The sequence below is a fragment of the Nuphar pumila genome, chromosome 13, assembly GCF_984573655.1.
Source record: "Nuphar pumila chromosome 13, dmNupPumi1.hap1.1, whole genome shotgun sequence".
Taxonomy (NCBI): domain Eukaryota; kingdom Viridiplantae; phylum Streptophyta; class Magnoliopsida; order Nymphaeales; family Nymphaeaceae; genus Nuphar; species Nuphar pumila.
The window spans coordinates 90,199,086-90,227,043 of record NC_143261.1 but is presented as its reverse complement, the minus strand read 5'-3'; the positions used below and the strand labels follow the sequence as shown (position 1 = coordinate 90,227,043).

General features: G+C 37.4%; 1 protein-coding gene across 1 annotated transcript; it reads right to left on the bottom strand.

The window, feature by feature from the left end:
* Positions 1 to 724: 724 nt before the first annotated feature.
* LOC149819113 (metacaspase-1-like) lies at positions 725 to 27,942 on the bottom strand. The gene is made up of 5 exons (XM_089984061.1): positions 27,339 to 27,942; positions 23,876 to 24,206; positions 14,662 to 14,782; positions 1,231 to 1,437; positions 725 to 1,124 (listed from the first exon to the last, which is right to left on the bottom strand). The coding sequence occupies exons 1-5, from the start codon at positions 27,706 to 27,708 to the stop codon at positions 1,065 to 1,067; spliced, it is 1,089 nt and encodes a 362-aa protein (XP_089840187.1). The 5' UTR covers positions 27,709 to 27,942; the 3' UTR covers positions 725 to 1,064.
* Between the last annotated feature and the right edge of the window lie 16 nt (positions 27,943 to 27,958).

Here is a 27,958-nt window from a genome sequence, read left to right as displayed (position 1 = left end):
AAATTACACAGCTTCGGTTTTGGCACTTCATTTTCTTAATCTGACAAAACTGAATCCATCAACTAAATATTTGGCTATTTGGGTGGGCTTGGGGACACCTTGATGGGCCAGATACCCGATCAGTTTGACAGCTTTACATGACATTGCAAACATGAAATTTGCTGTTTTGAGTTGTTAGGCATGTCCACTTATAATGTGCAAACGAAACCAGTCACATTGCACAAAGTCGATGGTGATTTGGAAAAGAGAGAGAGAGATTATGGAGAAAAAACCATCATGTGCAACCTCACATCTCTTCAGCTGCTTCTCTAAGCACGACAGGAAAGATATGATCAATTTTGTTTTTTTACATCCAATGCATTACTCTTGACCACAGTTGCATCGGTACTTGATACATCCTAATATGGCTCATCAGATAGGGGCAGCTTGTGAATAACGGGGATGTCACAAGAAGCCACGGGTGGCATCCCCGGCTGCAAGGTCAAAGCAGGGGGTGTATTCCCCAGTGGGCTGCAGGGAAGGCCTCGAGGGTTTATCAAGTGCAGGCCAGCTAATGTGTAGTCGGTAATGGTTTTTTTATTGGTTTATAAAAAAACAAATTAAAAATATAATGAAAATGGGTGATGCCTATCTCAACATGATGGTAAAAAACAACTCTGGAATTAAACATAGTAAGTATGAATATCAAATTTACAGAGAAGGTATTCTTGGACAGAAGGCCAAGTATGATAAAGGAATCATATATATATATATATATATATATATATATATATATATATATATATATATATATATATATATATATATATAAAAGGTTCATCAACCCTAGCGGCCATCTCATTGTACAACGTCAACATGCCTAAGTACAACCTGCCGACGGCAACAATCATAATAAACATATACATAAGAATTGGGCAATACTAAAACAGACTGGCTAAGGCATTCAGTTGAAGACAGGATCAAGAAAAGAAAACAATTTGCACTCAAACCGAATCTACAAAAAGCATGGATGTCACCAGATATATTGCTGAAATTGGATCCTCTAGGCAAACTAAACATCCAAGTCACAGATAAAATGGCTTCGAGTACACATCAAATGTTTCATTGGAAGTCAGCTGTGGCTCCTGCATCAGAGAAAGAGAGGATACAAGTTTAGCCTGCTTAGACAACAAAAACTACGACTTTGTGAGAAAAACTGAAAATCAATCATATATTATGCTAGCTTGTCACCTGCGTCAGACCACCTGATCCTCTGTCACCAGTTAAAAGCATTGTTAGAAGGGTTGAAACAGGATCACCACTAGTTCCTGTGTCTGTGTTGCGTATTGTAGTTCGCATTGCATTCAATAGGTTACCATATGTTGTTCCAGCTCCACGTTCAATTGCTTGAATGAAACAGTACGTCATGGCGCCTGTAGATGTAATTCTGGAAAGAGCCTGGTACCATATAAGATATGCCTTAATAAGTGTAAGATTTGCTAGACGTATAAGCAGAGATGCATTGTAAGACAGATCAACCATATTTGGTCAAAAAGCATATGAATAAATGGGGTGAATACATTAAACAAAAATGACAGATCCAACAAAAGCTAACTGAAAACGTAAGAAACCAAAACTGTAGTAACAATTTCTGCCCCTCCCTTACATTTCCAAAAAGCATGCTTAGCTGCCACTTAACAAGGGACAAATCCTTCATTAGCAGACCAAAGTTGATCCCAGAATATCTGTGATCTGTTCCCCTTTGTTAGAATCTAAGGATAGGCACATTGTAAATAAATATGTGGATAGAGGTGCACTATGCACCAAAGATAATAACGTGTAAGTAGAGCACATAAAGAGGGGGAGAGGGGCCCGATACATGGGGTTCTTAAGCCAAAAGGTTATTTATAGCATTGAAGAGTGCCGAAGAGGTATATACATCAAAAATAAAAAGGTGAAAACATGGCGATCCGGAGCATGCTTTCTCGCCTAAGTTGACACCGTCCTCGATGCCAATTGTTCATGGTAGACATCCACAAGCTAATGATGATGAAATATGTGGGTAGCTTTCTCCCAGGTGGCTTCACATTCTGGTGGACCTTTCCTCTGCATTAGGTACTTTTTTATTTCGACAAGATAGTTGTTGGAATGGTTGAGAATGACTTCTGAATCTCTACTTTGGATGCTGACAGTTGATAGTGTGCGCTGCAAAATGAGAGCACGTTGAGGCATGCTCCGTTGAGGGTCTCCTTCATCTTCATGGAAGAACTTCAGGTTGCATATATGGAAAACCGGATGCACTTAAAAGTTTTGATGACAAATCCAGCCGGTATGCCAAGTTTCCAACACGCTTGGCGATGGTGAAGGGTCGTCATACTTGCGAATGAGGCCTCGAAAGATAGTTGTGTGATCGGGAAAGAGCTTCGCCAACACCTTGTCTTCAACACGAAATTCTGCTGGCCGACGTTTCTCATCCGCCCATTTCCTCATGCGCTTGGTCGCCTTGTTCAAATACGCCTTTGCTAACTCTGTCTAATCTTGTCAGTTCCTGACGAATTGGTATGCATAAGGCATTTTGCCACATTCTTGCGCAACAAGTGAATGCGGAGTCTGCGACTGTTGTTCGGTTGTAACTTCAAATGGACTATGGCCGGATGACTCACTCTTTTGGAGGTTGTGGCAGTATTGCGCAACATTAAGTAAATCAACCCAATTTCTTTGATTGGTACTGACAAAGTGCCACAGATATTCCTTCAGCATGTTATTGATTCTCTCTTTTTGCCCGTCGGTTTAGAGGTGAAAACTTGGTGTGAAATGCAAGGCCTTTTTTTGCCATCCACATGGCCAATTTATCAATAATTTTCTAAGACAAGGGAAAGGCAAAGCAAGGTGCCTATAGGAATGATGATGGATTGCTAGACCTTGATCTCTATGATGCTAAAAAAAGAAGTAGAAGGCTCAACCTCGAGCCAAACTTGACAAACTGTACATGTTTTCTCTCTCTCTCTCTGTCTATATCTCTCTCTCTCTCTCTCTCTCTCTCTCTCTATATATATATATATATATATATATATATAGATAGATAGATAGATAGAACTCACACATTCCCGAGGTTTTTAACCACACCATATATATAAAAGACGTATTAAACACGATAATATCCCGAGATTTTTAAAATCTTGCCACTTTTTCATTTCTCGCAATGTTATTGTGATATTATTGCAACTTTACACATTCAGAATACATAAAGCAAATTTTTTCTTCAAGGGCAGCTTAGACCTTTTGCTTGGCTACTCTTCAAAAACTTTAATAATGAACCTTTAAGAGATGTTCTATCTGGTGGTAGAACCCACGTGAAGAGGGTCTCTTAAATAGAGGAGGGTCACTCCCTCCTCCACCTACTTGATATGGGACTATTCTTTTGCACTATGTCACATGGGTGCGGGTGCGGGTGCAGGTGTAGGGGTGCAGTAAAAAATTATATATATATATATATATATATATATATATATATATATATATATATATATATATATATATATATATATATATATATATATATATATCCAAAAGTTGGACATAAATGACCCTGGGTGCGTTGACCGCACCCAGGGTCAGGTTGACTGCATCGGGTGGCGCACCAGCATCGCATCGACGCGGGTGCGGCACCTAGTTGGCCGAGTCCCTGTGACATAGTTTTTGCATGTGCCATGATCAACTTACATCAAAGACTAATGTTTTACTTATTTAACTTAGTTATTCCAAATTTTTAGTAACATTTTATTATTTTAACATATAATATTTCTTTACTAGCTACCACATATCTTCCCGAGAAAAAAATAGATTTTTTAAAATCTCCCAGGATATTCTTTTGCCAATAACTTCTGAGAACAATCTCTCTCTCTCTCTCTCTCTATATATATATATATATATATATATATATATGAATTGGGAGTGGCTGCATACAACCAATACACACAAAGTGTGTATAAAGCAATTCCGGTATATTTTCACAAATCTGACCCTGCAGATGTGTTCGGCATAGCCCATTTGCTAAGAATCAACCCGTGCATTGTGCTTTTTCAATGAAAATATATGATTTTCTGATCCTTAAATATTTATGAAAACTGCAGGCCACTCATTCTCAAGCCCTACAAAAAACCTGCTAATATGTCAGAATTGGATGATCCAAGAGCTGATTCCTACAAAAGCAAAGCATGTAGATCACATCTAACAGTCAGATTTCAGAAAAAAAAAAACCTCCAAAATGGCTGGTCTTCATGCAGTTCACACCTAAGACATGCACAATGCATTTATGTGCAACTTTGTTTGGTTTTTTAAATGCTTGTGTGTGTGTGTGTGTGCAGAAAGTGCATGCAATTGGTGCAACCACAAATAGAAACCCTTGTCCATAAAGCATGTTTAGGGTTCACAATTATTATTTTTCAGTAAAGTTTCCATGGAAGAGGAGGTGTTGCGGAAGGTCTGTAATGAAGAGGGGCGGAAGCACCAATAGAGCAAGAACACTCTTTAAGAGTGACCACAAGAGTCAAGAACACAAACACTAAAAGCGCATACACAAAACTCACAAAAGTAGAAAATGACTTAAAGTCATAAGTTGAATATTATTGAAGAAAGAAAGAGGAGGGTGAAAACCCAATACTTTTACAAGTGGGAACCTCCTCTATTTATAGAGGAGGAGAGCTAAAGGGGGACCATAAAGGGGGCTCCCTTCTAGTCGTTGGGAGCCCCAACGGTCATAAATATGATCGTTGGGGCCCCAACGACTAGATAGGTGGGGCCCCTTATGGTCCTTCAAAAGTAAAACTAAGAAATAAAAAAAAAGAAAAAGGGGAAAAAGAAAGAAAAAAAGAAAAATGCAAAAAGGAAAAAATACATGGTGATTTACCAAAACACCCTTATCGGGTTTTTGGTTGTACAGAAAAAGAAAAAGAAATATATTATGTATATATACATATATATATATACTTATATATATATACGCATGTATATATATATAAGTATATGTATATATATATTTATATATACATAATTTAACATGCCCCCTCAAACTTTACGGGGAGAAGACCGAAAGTTTGCTAAGAAGAAACATAAATCGTGGAGTTGAGAGCGCTTTGGTGAAGAAGTCAGCCAGTTGATATTCTGAAGTAATATATGACAATGTGATAGTTCCTCTGTGATATTCGTCTCGAACATAATGGCAATCCATTTCGATATGCTTGGTCTGCTCGTGAAAAGTGTGATTGCTTGCAATATATATCGTGCTTTTGTTATCACAGCAGAGCTTGGTGGAAGAGGAAATGAGGACGCCCATGTCACCAAGGAGACTTCTGAGCCATACGATTTCCATAGTTGTCATTGCCATGGCCCGATACTCAGCTTCAGTGGATGATAGTGAGACCTTCTGTTGTTTCTTGCATCTCCACGAAATGAGGGATTCACCTAAAAAAATGCAAAGACCAGTAGTTGAGATACGATCATTGGGATTTCCTCCCCAGTCAGCATCAGTAAAAGCAGTTAACTCAAGAGATGAGGAAGAGGATAAGAAGAGTCCCTTGGAGATGGTATGTTTGACGTATCGCACAATTCTCATTACGGCCGCCATATGAACCGAAGTGGGTGCATGCTGAAACTGGTTTGCTGCATGAACCGCATGAGCTATATCTGGGCATGTGATGGATAGATAGGTGAGGAGGGATCCAATTAATTGAAGGAAGGGGGTTGGATCCTCAAGAAGAACACCATCCTCAAGTCTCAGTTTTGCATTGATAACTTCGGGAGTCTCAACTCTCTTTTTATCAGATACTCCTGACTTGGTACAAATTTCTGCAGCTAATTTCATTTGAGATAGGATGTATCCTCGTGCAGAATAAGCTACTTCAATTCCTAAAAAATATCTCAAGTATCTAAGGTCAAACATATCAAAAGTTTCTTTTAACATAAACTTTACATTATTTACCCCCTTTTTGTCACTCCCAGTGATGATTATATCATCAACATATAACAGAAGCATAACAATGGAGTCACCTGTCTTCTTAACAAAAAGAGCAGTGTCAGTATAGCAAGAAGTAAATCCTAAATTGATTAATAATACATTACTAAACTTGTCATACCAAGCTTTAGGAGCTTGCTTAAGTCCATATAAGGCCTTTTTTAATTTTAAAATTTTTCCATTTAAATTCATACCTGGAGGTGATGAAGAATAGGCAATCGTGGCTCCGGATGTTGAAGAAGAAGTCTTGAGAAGATATTGGAGAACTTCGGAGATATGATTAAGAGTTTCTTTGATATCTCCCTCTTTGGCACTTTCTTCTTCCTTCTTTGGAGAATTTTCTCCAACCGCGGCTACTTTTCCTTTAAGCTTTGGACAAACCGGTCTAATGTGTTCCGGTTCATTACAATAGTGACATATCACTCCCTTTCTAGGCCCATTATTTTTGTTAAAGTGAGGAGGTCTATATGCTTTTACATTTGATCCGGGCCTACTAACGGCCAAAACTTCATCACTCTTAATGCTTAGGCCAAGTCTTTCTTCTTGGCATATTTCGGCAAGGGCGTCTTCAATGGGTAAGGCTTTACTTCTATGGAGAAGGGATGCCCTAACTTGTTCAAATTTCGGTCGAAGACCATGAAGAAATTGAAAAAAGTGTTCTTTTTCGATTTGTTCCCTTCTTAACTCAATGTCTTCCGGAGCCACCCATTTAGGGTCAAGAAGAACAAGTTCATCCCAAAGAGGGGTTAAAGAGCTAAAGTAGTCCCGGACACTCATATCCATTTGCTTGGTGGAACGAATTTTTTCTTGACAAAAAAATTGTCGAGCAAGATCCTTTTGGGTATACATACCCTTAAGGAAGAACCATGCCTCATTGACCCTTCTAAACTTGGCAATATTAACACAATTTTTGAGGTCCACATTGTTCATAAACCATGCCAAAATTTTGGCATGGTTACTTTCCCAATCCTCAACTTTGGATTGATGGTCATTGATAGCTTTGATGCGTTCATCGCCATCTAAAGTTTTTTCAACCTCATTTTCGATTTTAGTGAGAACAAGAGAGGGTTCGGGAGTAGTTCCCATAACAAAACCCCAAAATTTCTTACCTCTTAGATGATTTTCCATAGCGGAGGCCCACATAAGATAATTGGACCCATTGAGTTTAAAAGAAAGCTCAACTTTAGAATCACGTTCCATTGGCACCAAATATTCTTTCTTTCTTCAAAAGCTTGAGAGGCACACGTCCCGAGATAACAAAGAGAAGCTCAATCACCAACCGAGCTCTGATACCATGTAATGAAGAGGGGCGGAAGCACCAATAGAGCAAGAACACTCTTTAAGAGTGACCACAAGAGTCAAGAACACAAACACTAAAAGCGCATACACAAAACTCACAAAAGTAGAAAATGACTTAAAGTCATAAGTTGAATATTATTAAAGAAAGAAAGAGGAAGGTGAAAACCCAATACTTTTACAAGTGGGAGCCTCCTCTATCTATAGAGGAGGAGAGCTAAAGGGGGACCATAAAGGGGGCTCCCTTCTAGTCGTTGGGAGCCCCAACGGTCATAAATATGATCGTTGGGGCCCCAACGACTAGATAGGTGGGGCCCCTTATGGTCCTTCAAAAGTAAAACTAAGAAATAAAAAAAGAAAAAGAAAAAAGGGAAAAAGAAAGAAAAAAGGAAAAATGCAAAAAGGAAAAAATACATGGTGATTTACCAAAACACCCTTATCGGGTTTTTGGTTGTACAGAAAAAGAAAAAGAAATATATTATGTATATATACATATATATACTTATATATATACGTATGTATATATATATAAGTATATGTATATATATATTTATATATACATAATTTAACAAGGTCCACCAAAAAGTGCACCATACCAAACAAAGGCCGCCATGGCTTTTATACGAACTGCTTTTGGTGGATGCAAGTTCACCAAGCATTTTTATTCCTAAAAATCCATTTAGATAAAAGTACCCTTCTGCTAAAGAAGGTTTTTTTACACAATATTTTAAATTACCAAAATGCCCTTGGGAATGCCAGATACTCCAAGACACTACCAAAGTAATTCAAACTTTGTTAAGAGAAAAGAAAGAATTTGTGAAAGTCGTTAACATTTACAAAAGTAGGGGGCACACACATACACATGGATATGCGCACCATAAATTTGATATTGATGATTATTTTTACTTGTTAGTTGTTACTGATGCATTTTGACTAAATATGATCATGGTTCATTTACTTTGAGCATGTTTTGATAAATTTAAATATTAAACTATATTTTAAAGAAGGATAAAAATGAACAATTTAAATTGTAGAAAATATAATAATCAAAAAATGACTTTTCACATTCAAATTGTCCAGCGGAGAACATGTTTTTGTTTTATACTAAATGAACCATGCTAAACCCATCAATTTGGTCTAATCTTCTTGAAGAAGCGTGAGGTTGAGCAGGTGAGATTCCACTAGTTGAAACAGTGATCAACATCAGAGATGGAGTGTGTGTGTACAAATTCAATGCTATGTCACATGGGTGTGGGTGCGGGGGTGCGGCAAAAAAAAAAAAAATATATATATATATATATATATAGAAGTGGGGTCCGGGGGTTCCCCCGGGCGTGGGTCTTTCATAGGGCAAATTTTAAAAAAAAAAACCAAAAATTGACCAAAATGACCCTAGGTGCGTTGACCGCACCCAGGGTCGGGTTGACCGGGTGCCGCACCCACACCCGCGTCGCATCGACGCAGGTGCGGCACCTGTCTGGCCGAATCCCTGTGACAGAGATTCAATGTTTACACATTCCTAGTTTACTACAGTAGGTTCCTTGAGAAAAAGAAGAGGAACATGTGGAATGCCAGATCATGGGTCACAAACTGCAGCACTGTTGTGGAGATCTCAGTAACTACGGTCAACTGTACAAGTACAACTTGCATTCTCCACAAATGCCGACAACACTGACTATAATGAAATATGCGGAAAAGCAAAGAGTGCATTAAGCACTTACAACATCCACTAATGAACAAACAAAAGAGCTAACACCCAAACCCACAAGAGACAACACAACATAAAAATATAAATGTCTCTTATTGAAAAGAGAGAGAACTCTCAAGAGTGAAAAATACAAGAGGGGTTCACCCCTATTTATACACAAAAAGGAGAGGAGGAGTGGCCTTATGGCCTTAAAAGAAGAGCCACCTAGGGGCTCCCATAGAGTCGTTGGGGAGCCCCCAACGGTCACAAATGTGACCGTTGGGGGCCCCATCGACTCCATGGTGGGGCCCCTTTTAGGTGGGCAAAAATATAAAAAATAAAAAGAAAAAAAAGAAAAAAAAATTACAAAAAATAAAGAAAAGAAACAAATACCCCTATCGGGTACTTGCGAAATGACTAAAATACCCCTATCGGGTATTTTAGATAATACATATATATATATATATATGTATATAAACATATACATATATATGAATTACATATATTTTAACACCCTCCCTCAAGCTTTACGGGGATATAACCGAAAGCTTGTTAAGGAGAAACAAAAAACGAGGAGCAGCAAGGGCCTTAGTGAAGAAGTCCGCCAACTGGTACTCAGATGTGACGTAAGGTAGTGCTATGGTTCCTCTCAGGTATTCATCACGTACGTAATAACAGTCCATCTCAATATGCTTAGTACGCTCATGGAAGGTGTGATTGCTTGCAATATAAATCGCACTTTTGTTGTCACAACACATCTTCGAAAGAGTAGAGATGACAATGCCCATATCATTGAGGAGACTTCTTAGCCATACAAGTTCCATGGTTGTAGTGGCCATAGCACGATATTCCGCTTCCGTTGAGGACAAGGATACTTTGTGCTGCTTCTTGCATCTCCAAGAAATCATAGTCACCTAAGAAAACACAAAATCCCGTAGTTGAGACTCGGTCATTGGGATTTCCTCCTCAATCAGCATCAGTATAAACAATTAAATCAAGTGATGAGGAGCAGGAAAGAAAAACTCCCTTAGTTATGGTGTTTTTGATATATCTGACGATCCTTAAGACTGCACTCATGTGCACGGTTGTAGGTGCATGTTGAAACTGACTGACAGAGTGAACAACATGAGCTATGTCTGGCCGAGTAATGGATAAGTAGGTTAGAGACCCAACAAGTTGCCAGTAGAGAGTAGGATCCTCGAGAGGTGTTCCATCTTCCAACCTTAACTTTGCATTGATGACTTCCGGGGTTTCTGTCTTCTTATCATCGGAGATACCAGATTTAAAACAAATGTCAGCAGCCAGAGAGAGAATGTACCCTCGAGGAGAGTACGTCACTTCAATCCCTAAAAAGTATCTTAAGAAACCAAGATCAGACATGTCAAAATGTTCTTTTAAAACTTTCTTAATATCATAAATTCCTTGCTCATCACTTTCAGTGATGATCATATCATCAACATAAAGTAGTAAAATAACTACTGAAGACCCTGCACTTTTCACAAACAAAGCAGTGTCAGTATAACATGAACGAAAATTCAAACTTGTCATTACATTACTAAATCTATTATGCCAAGCCTTTGGGGCTTGTTTTAAACCATACAATGCCTTTTTAAGTTTGATAATTTTATTTTTACCAATACATACTCCTGGTGGGGGATCTATGTAAACTTCTTCATTTAATTCGCCATTTAGAAATGCATTCTTAACATCTAGTTGATAGATAGGCCATTTTTTCACTGACGCAATGGCAATAAGAGTCCTAATACTAGTCATTCTAGCAACAGGTGCGAAGGTTTCTTCATAATCTATACCATATTCTTGAGCATATCCTTTAGCTACTAATCGTGCTTTATAACATTCCAATGAACCATCACTCTTAGTTTTAATTTTGAAGACCCATCTACATCCAATTGATTTCTTTCCAGTGGGTAACAAAGTTATTTCCCAAGTTTTTGCTTTTTCAAGGGCACTAAGCTCTAAGTTCATGGCTTCAACCCATTGGGGAATGTTTTTGGCCTCATTATAGTGTGAAGGTTCATGAAATGAGTGCAACGCAATTAGACACGCTCTATATCTTGGAGTTAGGGACTCATAGGAAACAAACCTATTAGGAGGATTAGAGATCCGACTGGATCTTCTTAAAGTTGTTTCTTCTATGTTGGATCCATGAGAGTATTTTTCTAAGGCGCTCATTTGAGTTTGGTGACCACGCCTAACATAGGTTTGCAATTGGTCTATCACTTTCATCTATAACATTGTCAAGAGGAATATCCGCTAGGTCATTCAAAGACTCATTAGAGATTTCCTCTTCTTGAGGAGTCTCATCTTCTTGAGATAGAAGATCAAATAAAAAAGCATATTCACTTTCGTCAATATCTTTAGTTTTCACAAAACCATTTTCATTTTCCAAAAAGGTTACATCTTTGGATACATAGAGTTTGTTATTTTTCAAGTCAAAACATCTAAAACCCTTTTGATTTTCTTCATATCCCAAGAAAACACATTCAATAGCTTTAGGAGATAATTTGTCCCGTTTATGTGTAAGGACAAAACATTTACATCCAAAAATTCTTAATCTATTGAAATCGAGTGTTCTTTCAAATAGTTTTTCTTATGGAGATGTATTTTGTAAGGATGAAGATATCATTCTATTTATTAAGTAAGTTGAGGTTAAGGCCGCTTCGGCCCAAAAACTCTTTGGAATTTCTTTGGAAATAAGGAGTGTCCTAGTGGTTTCCATGATGTGTCTATGCTTTCTTTCGGCCAAGCCGTTTTGTTGGGGAGTCCTAGGACACGATCTTTGATGACAAATTCCATTTACTTCTAAATAATTTTAAAATTCATTTAATAAATATTCTCCACCCGAATCGGATCTAAGAGTAGAGATATTACTTGAAAATTGATTTTTAACTATCATATGAATTTTTTTGAAGAAGTCAAAGACTTCGGATTTTAAATTGAGAAAGTAGATCCATGCATACCTAGTGTAGTCATCAATGAAAGTAACGTAATAGGAGTACCCTCCTTTAGACATGACCAGAGAAGGACCCCAAACGTCCGAATGAACTAACTCAAAAGGTCTTTTGAACACAAAAGATCGGTTTGGAAAAGGAGTAGATTTCATTTTGCCAAAAATACAATTCTTGCAAACAAAATGTTTCTCATTACAAAATTTCTTTCCAAATGGAAATGAGTATATTTTTGAGAAACTTGGATGTCCAAGTCTTTGATGCCAAATTTCAATATTTTTATCTTGGACATGGTTACAAAAAGAGTTAGTGGGGAGTTTCAAATTGCTCATGTAATAGAGATCTCCCCTCCTATGGCTTTGCCCAATCTGCTTCCCGGACCGGAGATCCTGTATAGAGCAATCATTAGTTGAGAAGGAGATTTCACATCCATGATCACATATTTGAGCAACAGAGAGGAGATTTAAATTAAGTTGAGGTACAACTCTCACGTTTGGCACAAAGAAATCTTTTGAAAAGTTTAAAGTTCCAAAACTTTTTACTTGTAAAGATGTACCATCGACAGTTGAAACATAAGAGTTTTTATAATTATTACACATTGGAAAACTCATTTTCAAGTGGGGTCATATGAAAGGAAGCTCCAGAGTCAAGGATCCAAGAAGACATACCTGGAGGAGAGGAAGAAGCTATGGCGGCACCCGAGGTTGATGGTATCTTGAGTAGAGTTTGTAGTGCTTCCGGTAGTTGAGCAAGAGAAAAAGATTCCTTCCCTTTGATGGTTTCCTCTTTCTTTTGAGTAGCTTCTTCAACGGAAGCAACCTTATTTTTAGGTGCTTCATTCAACTTAGGGCAATTAGGTCTTATATGACCCGGCTTTTGACAATGATGGCAAATGGCTTTTCTATAGTTGCCATTATAATTATTTTGCCTTCCAAAATGTGGAGGTTTGTAAGCTTTCATATGGTTGCCGGGTTTTGATACGGCCAAGACATCATCTCCTCCTTTAATCATGCCAAGACGAGTTTCTTCTTGGCATATTTCGGCTATGACATCTTCCAAGGGAAGAGGCTTAGATCTATGTAGGAGGAAAGATCTAACTTGTTCATATTCGGGCCTAAGCCCATGTAAAAATTGGAAAAAGTGCTCTTTTTTCATTTGTTCTCTCCTTAATTCCACATCCACACTAGAAACCCATTTTGGTTATAGTAAAGATAGTTCATCCCATAGGGGACCAAGAGTGCTAAAGTAATCCCTTACACTCATTTCTCCTTGCTTGATAGTCCGGATTTTTTCTTGAAGAAAGAATTGGCGAGCAAGGTCTTTTTGAGTAAACATACATTTCATAAAGAACCATGCTTCATTAGCCATCCGAAACTTGGCAATGTTGGCGCAAATCTTGAGCTCCACATTGTTCATGAACCAAGCAAGAATCTTGGCATGCTTACTTTCCCAATCTTCCACTTTAGATTGGTGATCTTCAATGGCCTTCATGCGGGCATTTCCTTCAAGAGCTTTTTCTTGATCACCATCCATCTTAGTTAGTTGGAGTTGTGGTTCCGGAATGGTGCCCATAACGTATCCCCAAAGTTTTTTACCTTTGAGGTTGTTCTCCATGGCGGCGGCCCACATCATGTAGTTGGAGCCATTGAGCTTGAAGAAGAGATCAATCTTTTGTTCTCCTTCCATTTTAATCACTCACAAGAGAATAAATGAAGAGAGATAGAACAAGAAAAAAATATAGCTACACAACTAGCTATATTAAGAAGAAGAGCATACACAAGGCTCTGATACCATGTAATGAAATATGCGGAAAAGCAAAGAGTGCATTAAGCACTTACAACATCCACTAATGAACAAACAAAAGGGCTAACACCCAAACCCACAAGAGACAACACAACATAAAAATATAAATGTCTCTTATTGAAAAGAAAGAGAACTCTCAAGAGAGAAAAATACAAGAGAGGTTCACCCCTATTTATACACAAAAAGGAGAGGAGGAGTGGCCTTATGGCCTTAAAAGAAGAGCCACCTAGGGGCTCCCATGGAGTCGTTGGGAGCCCCCAACGGTCACAAATGTGACCGTTTGGGGCCCCATCGACTCCATGGTGGGGCCCCTTTTAGGTGGGCAAAAATATAAAAAATAAAAAGTAAAAAAAGAAAAAAGAATTTACAAAAAATAAAGAAAAGAAACAAGTACCCTTATCGGGTATTTGTGAAATGACTAAAATACCCCTATCGGGTATTTTAGATAATACATATATATATGTATATAAACATATACATATATATGAATTACATATATTTTAACACTGACCACGTAATTTAATATGATTAACACAACCATATCTTGACCCAATAAACACGAGTGAGAACTTCCACCTAATAGAAATGGATAGTAAATATCACAAGTAGATTTTTTAATGCAGCAGATAAAGAGAAGAACACAGAAATGTTTGTGAACTAGATAAATTTTAAGTCGCTATTGCAACAATTCTAGATGAGGAAACAAAATATGTCCTGGGTAACAATTAACAAGCCTTTAGATGCATGTTTTAATTTTAATATAATTAAAAGTATGCTGATTTCATAAGGATTACTTGAAGAACCATAAGCTGCAATAGAAAAACTCATTACCAATTAGAATACATATAGAAGCAAAATGCAAAATTGAAAAATGGGGAAACAATTCCAAGAGAACTGGCTAGCATGAAAAGTACCGAAGTATCTGCTGAGGTCTGATGATCATCACAACCGCTAATTGAAATGGCCTCACCACCACTTGTTCCTTTCCACACACCTGATCGAGGACGATGGTCCTCCCACACATAATGTCCGCTTCTATGCACATGAAAAGAAAACGTTGACACCCCAGATTCGTTGAGCCAGTCAAAACCTCTAAGATGTTACATCTTGACAACCAACGTAAATGAAAACAAAATGGTATTCGTTTGAAAGACTCAGATATAAAGGTCTGACCAATAAAGCACACAAACACATGCAAGCACACACACACACACACTCAGACATGTAAGCACAAATGAATAATTGGTGCATTTTCTCCTTGTAAGGAAAAAAATCCAAATGCTCTTGCAAGGAAACAAATAAAAAAGAGAATATTTACATATGTGACTAGAACAAGCTATTCATCTATGTATGAGCATTCAGGTGCATAACCAGGAACTAGATATGCTCTCTTTTCCATTTTTTCAAAGGACAATAAAATTTAACATATCAAATATAATAGAGAGAAAAAGAAAGAGAATAGCCAACTAGACTTTCTTCTCTTACAAGCATATGCATTTTTTTCTATGATAACCTTGCATTAGTTTACCCTACAAGCATATGCATTTTTTTCTTATATTTTTCGTACAACAAAGGAAAATTTATACCAGAACAGCAGAAACCACACATCAGAAAAGAACAAGGAATAAGCAAAGAAAATGAAGTGCAACAAAAAGCCTTGGCACTATGCCACATAGATATGGGGCACGAATCGACACAGGATTTTTCTAAAAGGATGGGTAGGGGGTACATATACAAACACAGAGAAAAATGCACAACTGTAATATATTTTTCAAAATGCTCTACACATGGAGTTGTAGACTGTGAATACAAACTAAAGGTCCAAAAAATGTTAAGAGATATATAATTAGCTGACAATTAATAATCAAAAAGCATACTTAACATTGGACTCTTTTGACTACAAGTGCTTACTACACATTGATTGGATCATGAAATGGACAAAATGGGTTGAGTCAAGCCTAAAACTCAGTTAATCCATATCCAAAGTACCTAAGTACCAATGAAGGAACGAGAGGCCCACAGAAGTACTCATGTTACACAGCTTGGCACAAAAAGCAAAAACCCAAATCCACTGACTTGAAAGAGCCTATTGAATCCAGGCTTTCGCTAGGCCATGCAATGGAAGCACATGCGATTATTTCCTATTAAGAGGTCTAGAATTTTTCCCCTTTTAAGGTGCTTTGTAGGTGAATGTGTACCTCTTATGTGGCAATTGGAAGTCGGGATTCTTGCAATACAGGCATGTGCACACATGCATAAACAATACACATAAAGACATACAACCCTGTTTATGTCTGTGCCATAATTCTATACACTTGGGACCTTGGGTGCATAGCATGTGCAGTACACTCTAATGCTTTCTGATGATGTTACCAACATAAGTGGACATCTCTGGGTGCCACCATCCATGAAAAATGGTGCCATCACGAATTTGAAGCGAATCTGGTATCAAGTGAAAAAAACACGTCACCTACACAATGTACTCAACTGTGCAGGATGACTATCCTCTTTGGATGCACATAAAAAATAGATTAACGTACCTCTTATGTGGCAATTGGAAGTCATGATTCTTGCAATACAGGCATGTGCACACATGCATAAACAATACACATAAAGACATACAACCCTGTTTATGTCTGTGCCATAATTCTATACACTTGGGACCTTGGGTGCATAGCATGTGCAGTACACTCTAATGCTTTCTGATGATGTTACCAACATAAGTGAACATCTCTGGGTGCCACCATCCATGAAAAATGGTGCCATCACGAATTTGAAGCGAATCTGGTATCAAGTGGAAAAAACACGTCACCTACACAATGTACTCAACTGTGCAGGATGACTATCCTCTTTGGATGCACATAAAAAATAGATTAACCATGTTTTCAAACACTCACATAATTGCCATGTCATTTAGAGAGGGAAGGAGAACGTGGTATAGAGTCTATAGACCACAATTTATGAGCTATGTCAATGCGACACGGCACCTTGGGTGCCGTACCCGTGTCGACACAGGTACCGGTACCTGGACACGGCATTTGCTGTGTCCCATATTATATTTATATTATGTATTCTTCTTCTTCTTCTTCTACGCCTTCATCCCAAAACAATTGGGGTTGGCGATATGAACCAAAACTCCAAGTGGTTCATATACATAGGGTGTGACTAAGTTTTTATGCTGGTTGTCACTGGCCTAACGCAACCCTCCTCCTTTATCCGGGCTTGGGACCGGCAGTGTATATAATATATATTTTTCAGATTATATTTGGCCATGTCCCCATACCCACAGTTTTTTGAATTGATGTGTCGTACCCTCCGTACTCGTACCCATACCCGCTCCCGTACCCAGGTGACATAGTTTATGAGGGAACATTTATCACAATAAGACATAAGATTATATATCATATACTACCTACCTACACACATATATACAACATACATACATACAAGGTTGTAAGTAGCGTATCGTTACCCGTATCGGTCGGCCAATAGTAACACCGTATCGTATCATAAATTTTTAATAAAAATTTTCAGAATTTTCAAAAAATTCAAAAAAAAAAAAACCAAGAAAAATCAGAAAAAATAGTTAAAATTCTAAAAAAAATAATCTCATGAATAATGATTAACTGAACAAAATACAACCATAAAATCACATATGAAACATTTATGTCCCCATGAGCTGCAATAAGACATTATCAAACATCAACTATCTCACAAGAACAATGAAAAATATTAAATATCTTGCAATTAAGAACATGCCACAAAACTCATACTTTCATACTAAATAAACAAAAATATTATGGCAATAGTTGCAGTCGATTTTCAATCGGTTTTCACTCATTACTTGAGTGCCCCATTGTTATGCCAGATTATTTGATGTCATCTTTGTAAAAATCTCTACAAAAAGAGATTGTGTGTAACACCACAATACAAGAAATACAAAGAGTGCACAAAGGCACAAAGGAGAACACTCACAAGTGCACAAAGGCACGGATACACATGCACAAAAGCATGAAACAAAATGAACTTCAATTCATAAGTTCCCAAGAGGGGCTTTACAATATTGCATATGCACTCACAAAAAAGAATATGTTTACAAGGGCCACTAAGGCCTATTTATAATGCAAAAAGAAGCCACAGGTGCAGCTCAATATGACTGTTGGAGCTGCACCCAACGGTCACATTTGTGACTGTTGGGACAACTCCAATAGCTATATGGAGATGTCCCTTTCACAACAGTCAAAAAGAAAAAAAGTGTAAAAAGCAAAAGTAAATAAAAAAAAAAGTAAAAATGTTAGCCCATTAGAGTGGCTGACACCTATTGAGTAAAAGGACTGAAATACCCCTGATGGGTATTTCAGTTTACAGTTAAAAGAGACATAATATTTTAACACTCCCCCTCAAACTTAGGGTGTCACGACCGAAAGTTTGCCAAGAAGGAAGTTAAATCTTGGGGAACACAGCGCCTTGGTGAAGAAGTCTGTCAGTTGATATTCTGATATAACATAAGGAAGGTCAATGGTTTTTCTTAAATATTCCTCACGAACATAGTGGCAGTCCATCTCGATATGCTTCATGCGCTCATGAAATGTGTGATTTTTGGCAATGCAGATTGCATTTTTATTATCACAACATAATTTTGTGGGCCCTTGAACTTGAATATTCATATCTTCCAACAAGTTGCGAATCCAAACAATCTCCATGGTAGTAGATGCCATGGCTCTATACTCAGCTTCGGTGGATGAAAGCGATACTTTTTGCTGCTTATTGCATCTCCAAGAGATTAATGATTCACCTAAAAAAATACATAAACCAGTGGTGGAGTGACGGTTATTTGTGTCACCTCCCCAATCAGAGTCAGTATAAACAATTAAACTTAATTCAGACGTAGAAGATAGAAATACTCCCTTGTTTACTATACCCTTTATGTATCTGATGATGCGAAGGATGACGCTCATATGGACTGTAGTAGGTGCATGTTGAAATTGACTAGCAACATGTACTGCATGAGAAATATCAGGCCTGGTAATGCTGAGATACGTTAGGGATCCAACCAATTGTCGGTAAGGTGTGGGATCTTTTAAAGGAATCCCATCATCAATCTTCATCTTCGAACCTACTATTTCAGGAGTTTCGCAAACCTTGTCATCTGTGATTCCTGATCTATCAAGAATCTCACAAGCAAGTTTAGTTTGAGACAAAAAATAGCCTCTCTGAGAATAGGCAACCTCAATTCCCCAAAAATATGTCAGAAATCCTAAGTCTGACATTTCAAATTTTGAAGTCTAAATAGATTTAATGCTCTTGATTCCTTTGATATCATCACCTGTTATTAACATATCATCAACATATAACAATAATATAACAATCCCTGCATCAGATTTCTTAACAAACAATGCAGTGTCAGTATAGCATGAAGTGAAACCATTTTCAGTCATTACATTGTTAAACCTATCGTGTCAAGCCTTGGGTGCTTGTTTCAGTCCATAAAGAGCTTTACGAAGACGAAAAACTTTATTTTTAGGGATTTCCATACCGGGTGGAGCATCCATGTAAACTTCTTCATTAAGATCTCCATTTAAAAAGGCATTTTTGACATCCAATTGGTAAATATTCCATTTTCGAATTGTAGCAATGGTGATAAGACATCTGACAGTAACCATACGAGCTATTGGAGCAAATGTCTCTTCATAGTCAATCTCATATTCTTGATTGTACCCTTTAGCTACAAGACGAGCCTTATACCTTTCAAGAGAACCATCACTCTTAGTCTTGACCTTGAACACCCATCGACATCCTATAGTTTTCTTGCCATTGGGAAGAGATTAAAATTCCCAAGTGTTAGCTTTCTTAAGAGCTTTGAGTTATGGCACTCAAACAAACTCGATATTTAGGAGAGAAAGAATCAAAAGATACGAATCTAGAGGGAGTCCTAGTTCTTTCAGTTCTCCTAGGATGAGAATCATGAGTGAAAATAGTCTCACTAGGTTCACTATATAGTTCAATAGCACTCCTAAATGTGCTTCTATCTCTATGCGAATAAGTGATGGGTTCTCTAGATACATTTTCTTCTTGAGGGGTAGAAGGGTTAGAGTTATTGTTGATCACAACCATTTCATTTTCACTATTATATGTTGATTCATCATCACTAGAGATATCATCATTCTTAGATAAAAGGTCAAAAAGAAAGGAGTAATCAGTATTTTCTAAATGAGATTCATTTTTTTCAAAACCACTATCATTTTCCAAAAAAGTTACATTCCTTGAAACATATAATTTATCATTCTTAGAGTCATAACATCGAAATCCTTTTTGAGTTTCCGAATAGCCAAGGAAAGCACAAGGAATGGCTTTTGGTGAGAGTTTATCATTTTTATCGGTAAGAACAAAGCGCTTACAACCAAAAACTCTCAACCTATTATAATCAGGTTCTTTTTCATATAGAATCTCAAATGGAGAAATTTTATCTAAATTTTTGGATGGAAGTCGGTTGATAAGATAGACGGAAGCAAGAGACGCTTCGGCCCAAAAATTTTTAGGAATATTTTGGGAAATGAGAAGGGTTCTAGTGGTTTCAATGATATGCCTATGCTTTCTTTCGGCCAAACCATTTTATTGTGGGGTCTTAGGACACGATCTTTGATGGACAATGCCACAATCCTCAAGATATTTCTTAAACTCATTAGAGAGATATTCACCTCCGGAATCGGTCTTAAATATCTTTAAATTACTATTAAATTGATTTTTAATCATCATATGATATGTTTTAAAACATGAAAAAACTTCATGCTTATGTTTGAGAAAATGTATCCAACAATATCGTGAGAAATCATCTACAAAAATCACATAGTAAACAAAACCACCTTTGGATATGACAGGTGTCGGTCCCCAAACATCTGAGTGAATAATTTCAAAAGGTTTAGTACTAAACATAGTTCTTGGTTCAAAAGGTATACTTCTCATTTTTCCAAGAATACAATCATTACAAGAGAAAGTATTTTTATAAAGATCTTTAACAAAATGTAGATAAGATAACTTGGTAATGTTGGGTTGACCAAGTCTCTTGTGCCAAACATTTATGTCTTTATGTTGGGCCACATTACAAAAGGTGTTTTTAGGAATTTGAAGAAAGTCCACATAGTACAAGTCTCATTTCCTAGAGTCTTCCCCAATCAATCTCCCGGACCGGTGATCCTGTATTAAACATTTATTAGATGAGAATTGAATGTTACACCTAAGGTCCGTGAGTTGAGAAACGGAAAGCAAGTTTAAATTTAATTTTGGTATAAGTCTAATTTTTTGAATAAAGAAGTTTTGGGTTTTAAAATTTTCAATTCCCTTAATTTCTAGAGAAGTACCATCCGCGGTCGAAACAAAAGAAGGTGACACATTTTTAGAATACTCGGAAAGAGATGAAATGTTTGGGGTCATATGAAAGGATGCACCCGAATCTAAGAGCCAAGAAGTTTTATCTAGAGGAGAAGAGGTGGATACGACGGCACTGAAAATAGCTCCCTTTAGAAGAGGTTGAAGAGCCTCCACAATTTGATTGAGAGATAGAGCTTCTTTTGAAGATTCCTCTTTGGATGGTTGAGATGTAATTGTCATTGCTAGAAGTTTCTTCCATTTTGGGCAAACCGGTTTGATATGACCTGGTTCTTTGCAAAAGTGACACGAGATTTTGCTATAATCTCTTCTTCCTCCTTGATTTTGATTCTTAAAATGAGGAGGTCTATATGTTCTTAAATTGTTACCGGGTCTAGAAACGACATTAACACCATCACATTCTTCTTGATTTGTGGACATTGCAAGCACACTAGGATTTTGCTTGCTAATGCCCATACGGGTTTTCTCTCCACTTAATTTAGTTAAGACATCTTACAGAGAAGGAGAGGTAAAAGAGGATAGGAGAGAAGATCTTATTTGCTCAAACTCGGGCCTTAGCCCATTCAAAAAATTGAAGAATCGGTCTTCTTCTAATTGCTTATGACGAAGCTCTATGGCTTCTCCACTCCACTTGAGTTCAAGCATGGCAAGCTCATCCCAAATTGAAGAGAGTTCCGCAAAATACTCTCTTATAGACATATCATCTTGAACAAGAGTTAACGCTCTCTTTTGAAGATAATACTTATGGGACAAGTCCCTAGAAGTATACATCTTCTCAAGATACTCCCACGCTTGAGAAGCCTTTTTAAACTTTATAATGTTGGCATTAATCATTGTCTCAACGGAAGATAAAATCCAAGACAAGATCTTGAAATTCTTCATTTCCCATTGCTTATGTTTCATACTATATTCCTCAAGAGCATTAGTTCTTTCATCTCCCTCAAGGATTTTGATTTCCCCTTCTTTAACCAAAGTAATTTTAGGCTCGGGTTCCAGAATTGAGCCTTGAATGTAACCCCAAAGCCCTTTCCCTTTGATGTGAGCTTCCATATTTCCGGCCCACACATAATAATTTGAGCCATTTAGATTGAAACCAAGAGAAAAATGAGAGTCTTTCTCACCCATTAGAGAGAAAAGAAGAAAGAAAAGAATACGTACCACAATAAGATTTTAAATCTTTCTTGTTGTAGTAATCTTCTAAAATATTGAATGAAGAAGAGCCTCCACTCCAATCACCAAAAAGTTGAAGGCACGTTTTTCGAGGCACTTGATATTGAGAAGAATCACACCAATTTCTTTCTCCAAACAACCTTGCTCTGATACCATGTGAAAATCTCTACAAAAAGAGATTGTGTGTAACACCACAATACAAGAAATACAAAGAGTGCACAAAGGCACAAAGGAGAACACTCACAAGTGCACGAAGGCACAAATACACATGCACAAAAGCATGAAACAAAATGAACTTCAATTCATAAGTTCCCAAGAGGGGCTTTACAATATTGCATATGCACTCACAAAAAAAAATATGTTTACAAGGGCCACTAAGGCCTATTTATAATGCAAAAAGAAGCCACAGGTGCAGCTCAATATGACTGTTGGAGTTGCACCCAACAGTCACATTTGTGACTGTTGGGGGCAGCTCCAACAACTATATGGAGTTGTCCCTTTCACAACAGTCAAAAAGAAAAAAAGTGTAAAAAGCAAAAGTAAATAAAAAAAGGAAAAGTAAAAATGTTAGCCCATTAGGGTGGCTGACACCTATTGAGTAAAAGGTAAAAGAGACATAATATTTTAACAATCTTTGTTGGAGGAGTGTGGAGCCTGATTTCTATCTTGATATAAATCTTTAATTTTACTCATAATAAAGATTTTTTATCTTAACCCATTTTCTTAAGTGAAAAATGGTGGAAATGCATTTTTTTTTATCTTAACCCACTTCTTTGGGTGCAAAAAACAGTGGAAATGCACTTTTAATAGCCTCTAAACAAATGGAGAAGTTGACCCTCAAATGGTATTTAAAACCCAAAATGAAAAAAAAAATTGGCCTGTTTAAAGTATGCCAAAAGTGTATCATACGATATACCCTGTATCGTACGACACACACTGTATCATACGACATGACATGATACATGGGTGTATCGTACGATACACCTGATACAGGTAGGATACACACTCATATCGCAATACGAGTATATATTGTATTGTAAACCCCAAAAGTAACGATATGTATCGTACGATATGGCACGATACATACAACCTTGCATACATATATATACATGTCACCAATATCATTGATATTTTGAAAATATTGCAATAATATTGACAAATTTAGGTCAGCTGAATATCATGATATTTTCAAAATATCGTCAAAACAAAGATATCACGATAATATTGCAATATTATCACAATATTTTAAAAAAAAATTATTTTTATATATTTAAACCTTTTTTTCTGTTTCTTTCTATATTTTGAAATCTTTTCAAAGTTATTTCCTTATATTTTCCTAGAATACCTATTATTTCCTTATATTTCTTTTTATTTTTTATATTTTTTAAACTCTCAAGATTTTCCCAAGAAAAACAAATTATTGAAAATCTCTCCTAGAAAAACCCTTGCCGAGAAAAAACCTTAAAGGCTTAAGTTAAAAAGAGGAAGGGGATAAAATAAAAGCAAGAAGATATGAAGGTACAAATAAGTATCAAAACTAAATGCAATATGCAGAAGATATTAGAAACTCACCTGCCCATCCTACAAAGGAAAGGCAAGTCCAAGACCGTGCCACTGTGGCAAGCATCAATAAGCGCATGAAGTCTAGCACCACGAGGAAGTGGTCTGACAAGTGTGGCATTAATTTCATCATCAACGATCATTCCTTGTGTTTCAAAGTCCAAAGGACAAAGTGTTTCATCATATCCATCAACCTCATCACCATTGTAATTACGTTGCTGTGAACCATGCCCAGAGTAGTGAAATACCAATGAGTCTCCTGGTTGACAGCCTTGCACAAGCCAATATATTGCCATCCGCAAGTTATGCTTCGTTGGTATTTTAAAAGGATCTGTTGCTTCTTCTGCAGATCAGCTTTCAAAAAAAAAAGAAAAAGAAAAAGAAAAGGAAAAGACAAGGATGGGTCAACTACAAATAATATGTTCCCTCCAAAATGAAACATTTGAAATGTCAGCAAAGTATTTAATTCAAGTTCTCATACATAATGCCAAGCACAAAAAGCTTAAGCTAGCATGGATATTCAAATTAAAGAAATCGTCAACAACATCATTAGGCAATTAAAAAGCTTTCAAATAGCATCAACTAGGGGTTGTTTACCATCCAGAGTAACAACTGTTACCACAGAAAAATCAAGTGAAGGATACAAAAAGAAAAATTCACATAGCAAATACAATGACAATCACTTAGTTTATCCTTTAACATAAAAGTTGTGGGCAAGCTACATTTTCATGAAAAGCAAAAAATAAATGAGGAAAACACAACCGAGAAGGGCATTGCCCATGCTACAGTGCTACAATAAACAAGTTCAGTAATTAAGAAATTGAATATTTACAATAAGAAAATAAATTCAATATACCCAATGTACATGAGCACACGAGGCTGAAGCCAAATGAACTTAGGTCCAATCTAGTATTTCCCAAAAACAACCCAGGAGATGACAAGCAAACTCATTACCAGCTCAACTATGTGATGGATCTACAAGATGACTAACTATCACAAAAACACTGTATCAAGATGAAGAGCTCATGCAGAACCATTGTGCAGCAGGACCATGATGATCTCTACTATGAACATTCACAAGGTACAATAGAAGTTTTACGGTAAATCAGATGCTAATCATACCCTAGTATATCCTGATTATGATACAGAAAATAGCCTAAAGCAAATAACCTAATTGACACAATGGACAAATAAAAACATGAGGTTCAGTCATTGTTTGCTGTTGCATTTTCAGATGAAAATGAGGGAAGAGATACACAAAAAATTACAAATGCTCTTAGGATACTATACATTCCATAGCAATGCTTCCATTTTGTGATGTAGCCGTCCTATATTGTCCATTGAGGGTATGTTTGGTGGCTCATCCAAGATTGGACAGAACAGCCGAACATAACAGACAAAACACATGTTCTGTCTGTTTTGTAACAACTGTACTACGTCCAAAGTTAGTTTCGACTGGACAAGAATCATAAATAAATCATAAAACCCTAAAATTCAAGAAAATAAATCATAATTAAACAATAAATAAACCAAAGAAAAAACCAAAGCCCTAATCAAATAAAATAAAAAATCCACCTAATCAATAAAAATCAAAGGAAAAAAACCTAATCAATGAAAATCAAAGAAAAAACCCTAATTATTTAAAAAAAAACCCTAAAAAGATCAAAGAAAAAATCAAAGCTCTAATCAAACAAAATCAAAGAAAAAACCTTAATCAATGACAATCAAAGAAAACCCCCTTAATCAATAAAAATCAAAGAAAAAAAGCCTAACCAAAGACCTAATCAAAAGCCCTAATCAAAGAAAAATCAAAGCCCTAATCAAAGAAAATCAAAGAAAAAAAACCCCTAAAAAGAAGAAGAAGAACGAAGAAGGCGGAGAGATAGAGAGAGAGAGGAACAAATAAAGGAGAGAGAGAGAGAGACCCCTCTGCCGTTTTTTATGTATGCTCCCCTTGTCCTGTTCTGAGCATAACAAGGGGGTGGAATGGTGAAACACCGTTCGTGTCTCTTGTTTGGTGGCCCCAGTGTGATTTGTGGCCGCACCATCCTAAATCACGTTGGAAACGGGCCACCAAAGAACCCCTCAGAATCATTAACTCATGAAACTAAGAGAACTGTTACAACATATTGTGAGTTAAGATCCTAGGCTATGTGATTGAGCCTAGGAAAGGGAGCTATAACGAAACAGTGAAGCCAAATCAAAGTTTCGTACGGTTTTGTATACATTAATGGTGGCTGACTAGATCTCAAACTCCAAAGGGATAAATACAGAAAGCCAAGAAGCAACTAATATATTGATATCCTCCGGAAAATTAAATTGTTAAAATTTTTCCTCAACCACTTTGAGAAGATGTGGAAGAAAGGATGACTGACCTCCACTCATTACAAATGATGTGATAAATAGGGGAAACACATTACATGCATGTGAAAACTCCATAATTTATGAAGAAAAACGTTACTGAGACGGTCACTGACATATGTACAAGAAAACCAAATAGGGGATATATATTTGCTACAGAAATAAGAAAGAAAGGGTTCATATGCTAACTCGGAAGCTTAGAGTGAACAAGCATTTTCCAAACTATCTGAGTTTAGAGAAGCAGTTAATTTCCATTTTTATTGTCATTATTGTGTAATATAAGCTATGCTATTGTATGCTGTTGTAGGGATATTATTAATAGTATAACTGGATCCAGCCGGTGTCATTTAGTTATTACCATATAAGCATCAAGAATCATAAAAAAAAATTACTGCATTCCTCAAGTGGGACCTAGCAATTAGTAAAAAAAATTCAAGTAATTACTGCAATCAAGATGTCCCCAGTAGGAACAGATAACCCACAAGAAGTAGGTTGCCTTCTGCCAACAAAAGGCCCATTTCCAAAATCTGTCCACAATTTGCGTCATGTCCCCAGAAGGCGCTCTTTTCGTCATCCTCATCATCCATAACAATATATCAAAATTCAATCTCTGAATCCCCCTCAAAAGCCGCATTTTCTCATTTAGTTCAACACAAAAACATCTTTTACATGCTTAATTCATTTCACCCAATCCAATCCGTAAGAAGAACTTCTCTCTCCCCGTCTTGCCCTTTGTTCCCGAAATACCATCCATTCTAAAAAACACAAAACAAAACACATCTTTTCGTATCATCTCAAGGATTTTTCTTATAGTCATTGGGTCAATGATCACGAATCCTAGAAGCATATTACGGAATCTAAAACCCAATTTGTGCCGTAATTCGAGCAAATTGAACCAAATTCTCCTATCTCTCCCCTAATCTCTATGAATCCAATTCAAGTGATAAACCTAAAAAATTCAACAACTCCACAAAACTCAAAACCCTAAAATTCAATATACCAACAAAACTCAAACCTTAAAAATCATCAAAAAATCTTACGAGCCAACAAAGATTGACGAATCAATAACCAACCAACAAAAAAAAAAGAATTTCACAGAGGGTGGAGGGCGAACCGGTAAGCATGATGATGGAGGACTCCGGGAAGTGGAAGCGGTTGACGAGGAGGTACTTCATGAACTTGGCGTCGTTAATGCACCCCTTGAGCTCGTGCCGCGAGTACCGGTACGAGATGCCGCAGATCACCGCCTTCTTCCGCCCGTGGGCTGACGGTGGCACCGGCGAGTACTGCGTCGGGCCAACGGCGGCTGGCGGCGGCGGTGGTGGTGGGGCGGATGACCAAGAAGAGGGAGGGTGGGGGTTGGGGAGGCCCCCGGGATCGGCGATGTGGGTGACGGCGTGGCAGACCGCGCACCTGATGGAGCGGGCGTCGGCCGGCAGCTGCAAGGGCGTCCTGCAGTTGGAGCAGTTCACCAGCATCAACATCTCCCTCTCTCTCTCTCTCTCTCTCTCGATCTCGACTGGCTAGTGCCTGTGATCCCTCTTTCTCCTTGTTTTTTGCCTGTGATCTCCCTTTTCTCCTTTTTTTTCTTCTCGTTACGAATTCTCTTCTTTGTAGACAATGAGAAATGAGAGAGAGAGAGAGAGAGAGAGAGAGAGAGAGAGAGAGAGAGATGCCGCGTGAATTACCGTGGAGAGGAAGGCCGATGAGAAGGCGGCCTAAGTCGGTAACGTC